This window comes from Notothenia coriiceps, unplaced genomic scaffold (genome assembly GCF_000735185.1).
Source record: "Notothenia coriiceps isolate Sejong01 unplaced genomic scaffold, NC01 NC01_scaffold00000613, whole genome shotgun sequence".
In the NCBI taxonomy this organism is placed as follows: Eukaryota; Metazoa; Chordata; class Actinopteri; order Perciformes; family Nototheniidae; genus Notothenia; species Notothenia coriiceps.
Genome location: NW_011333314.1, coordinates 1 through 3,502, shown reverse-complemented (window position 1 = coordinate 3,502; position 3,502 = coordinate 1). Strand labels below are relative to the sequence as shown.

Sequence of the window (3,502 nt, the reverse complement as noted above, 5' to 3'; positions counted from 1 at the left end):
TATATATATATATATATATATATATATATATTGTTTATATGCAAACATACAGATACAGAGTTTAAATAAAATATATAAAAGGCACATAATAAAAAAAACATATACAAATAGTCTGGTTACTTTGCTGTAACAATGTAAATGTCCCCTCTATGGGACTAATAAAGGTCTTCTGATAACAAGGTGACCAAAGTGCAGGACTTTCACTGCAGCGGGTCTGTTTCCTGCTGAGTCATGTTACCGTGATGATGCTCTCTCCATGCCGGTCCTCAGGTCGTCCAGGGTGCAGCCGCTCAACACCGCCATCACCTCCAGGCCGTCGCTGCTCCGGATCCTCCCCGAGACCCGCAGCTGGTGCAGGGCCAGCTCGCCCAGCCGGAGCTCCTGCTGGTGCTGCAGGGCCAGAGGCTGCAGAGCAGAACCACGATTAGAATCAAGACCCAGAAACAGAGAGAGGATCCTGTACCAGAATCAGTCTCAGGTCCAACAACCAGACAAAGGAACCAGAATCACACTCAGGTCCAACAACCAGACAAAGGAACGAGAACCAGAATCAGTCTCAGGTCCAACAACCAGACAAAGGAACCAGAACCAGAATCAGACTCAGGTCCAACAGCCAGACAAAGGAACCAGAATCAGAGCCTCTGCTGCTGTTTGAGGACTGACCTGTTTTGGGTCGTTTCTATACAGGACCAGACCCAGAGACTCGATGTTCAGGTTGAACCTGAGGTTCTCCAGATCCTCCTGGTCTTCCCCACCATTCTCAGCCACTGGCTCAGCTGAAAACAGACCAAACAGAACCATCAGAACCTGGACTGACTGCAGAACTCAGCTTGTCACATTTAAATAATGAAGTCCTTCTGACCTGCGGGGGGCCCTGCTCCCAGCTGCCCGACTGCCTCCGGTCGAGGGTCGGTGTTCTCCGGACCACCGGCCTCTCCCAGGTTCTCCGTCAGGATCCTCAGTAGAACCTTCAGGTCCTCCTGACTCAGCTCCACCTACAGGTACGGTATTAGCATATCTTAGCACAAACACTGGAAGCAGGGGGAAACTGCTAGCCCAACATGTAGAGCCAGTTCTTCCCTAACTACAGACACAAATGAGATCTATCTAAAACAGTATTCACATGGGCCGAAACACACAGGCTTAAAGTTCTGAAGCTAGAACAGGTACAGGACTACAGGATCAGATTGTATGAGGACTGGTTCAGAGACAAGAGCAGGCGGGTTAGAAACGAGTGTGTTAAAGTGTGTTAGAGTGTGTGTTGTATTTTATTATCAGGACCTTCATGGGCTTTAGGTCTCCATCCACCTCCACTGCCACCATCTTTTTGTACCAGGTCGCCGACAGGTTCCTCCGGACCATCAGCTGCAGGTTCACCGGCTCCAGCAGCTCGATGTCAGGCCTCCCCCCCGCCGCCGGGTCCGAGTCTGGGTCCAAACCGGTCCTGATGAACGAGTCATGTTAGACGTGTTTATCTCTACTAGCTGAGTCATGTTAAACGTGTTTATCTCTACTAGCTGAGTCATGTTAAACGTGTTTATCTCTACTAGCTGAGTCATGTTAGACCCACCGGGACAGTTTGAGCTGCGTCAGCTGGACCTCCATCTCCTCCAGCACGGCGGGCAGCGGGCAGCCGTCGGCGGGCATTAGCGAGAAGCTGTTCCCCACCGTGATCAGACCCAGGTCCATCACCAGTGCATGCTGGGAGCTGGAGTTCTGGGGCACGATGATGAGCGGCGCCTTCAGCTTGATGTCCATGGACAGACGGAAACTCTTCTGGGCAAAATCCTTCACGCTGAGTGCCGCCTGAGCCGCCGCTTGAGCCGTGGCGGCGCTCAGAGCCGCTTTAGCTGTCTGGAAGTTGTTGGAGAAGTTCTGAAAGACAATAAAATAGTTTGTGAAGCATAACCGGTGTTAGAAAGCCAATAGGGTCTTAGACAGGATCCCTCTGCGACTATGAACAGTCAGAAAATCAACACGCATCCACACATACGATCGGGTATCGGAGAGAAAATAGTAAACAAATACTTTCATCTTTGAGTATAAGATTCATAGCCATACGTCATATTACAGGTAGCTTGTATCATGCAGATGAAAGTTCACCGGTCCTAAATTAAAAGGGCCAAACGACGCCTATATGTGACATCACTATAAGTCAGCGAGTCAACATCAACCAAAACAATAATAAACATCAACACATGGAAATCCATGCTCTGCATAATAAAATCACACTTACAAACATTCAGAACATTTCATTATAAATATAAATAAGGTAAACATGGAAGATGTCTCCAACAGTAGGGGTCTGGACTCTGTAAAGACCAGGTTCCTCTGAGACCCTCAGGACTCACCAGCAGGGACATGATGAACTTGTGCAGGTAGACCATCTGAATGCAGCCCACGCTCAGTTTCAGTCGGCCATCTGTCTTCGAGGTGTCGGCGTATCTCGGACCCTCCGTGGCGTTTGGAGTCAAGCTCAGAGAGAAGCTGAAGACCTCGTCCCCCACGATGGAGATCGCCTGAGAACAGAAAATCAGAAGATGGGGTCAAGACAAAGGGTTTTCTGTGGTCCTGGTTTGGCAGGAACAGGGACTGACCTTCTTGTGGAAGCTGTTTGGGTCCACGTTGAGGACGATGAAGTCCTTCAGCCTGGCGGAGATATGAGTCTGGGGTCCCTGCATCAGCAGAGAGCCATTCAGACCTGAAAGAGAAAGAGACAGATTCAGGGTCTGTGCAGACCTGTAGAGGATCCAGCAGATTATAATAATGAATAATCCAATGGGTCGAGACCTTGGATCTTAATGTGGGCCATGTCGCAGCTCTGGTCGCACACCAGCACATTAAAGGCTCCCAGCGTCATCGTGACCTTCAGGTCGATGATGTCACTTCCTGCCGGTGTCACCAGGGTGGCTGAGGGGGAAGCGGAAAGGTCAGTGTTAATATAAATATAGAAGGGTATCACAGGGAAGACCTTCAAGCTGGGTACCTGAACTCATCATGTCATAAGCATATGTGTATACCAAATTGTACGGTGTCCTTGGGTGTCATCAAATGCGCCCTTATGTCTCCTATTATACTATTTTTCTCTCCAGTACAGCATTAGCTCTGAATGTTAGCGATGCATGCTAATGTAAACACAGACCATATTACTTCCAGAACACGTCTCATTGTTTCTGACAGCAACGTTTCTGATTGGCCCGTGGGTGTAAAGCCCGCCCACATTTTAGTAATGTGGTCATGACGCAGCAAATCTGGATCAGCTCCGGTGTTCCCCCGTTTTTAGAGATGTGGGTACGGAGGAAAAGAGAGAGGGGTTTATTTCCTGAGACTTTGTGAGTCCCCTGACACACCGGGGACAAATGGTGATGTAGAGAAGACATCACTTTGTGAGTATCCTGACACACCGGGGACACATGGTGATGTAGAGAAGACATCAGAAAGTGCATTCTGCATGATAGGAGATCTTTAAATAAAATCTAATTATTATTATATACAGTAGATG

General features: G+C 48.6%; 1 protein-coding gene across 1 annotated transcript in view; it reads right to left on the bottom strand.

Annotated features, from left to right (window-relative positions):
- The window catches only part of LOC104955542 (vacuolar protein sorting-associated protein 13C-like), a 5,993-nt gene extending 3,050 nt beyond the window's left edge, over positions 1-2,943 (bottom strand). The window contains exons 1-8 of the mRNA XM_010782891.1: positions 2,791-2,943; positions 2,598-2,701; positions 2,352-2,519; positions 1,571-1,875; positions 1,282-1,444; positions 863-995; positions 664-776; positions 239-405 (exon numbers count right to left, since the gene is read on the bottom strand). Of these exons, the coding sequence (XP_010781193.1) occupies positions 239-405; positions 664-776; positions 863-995; positions 1,282-1,444; positions 1,571-1,875; positions 2,352-2,519; positions 2,598-2,701; positions 2,791-2,860 (1,223 nt within the window). The 5' untranslated portion in view covers positions 2,861-2,943. The remainder of the gene's footprint in view (positions 1-238; positions 406-663; positions 777-862; positions 996-1,281; positions 1,445-1,570; positions 1,876-2,351; positions 2,520-2,597; positions 2,702-2,790) is intronic.
- Between the last annotated feature and the right edge of the window lie 559 nt (positions 2,944-3,502).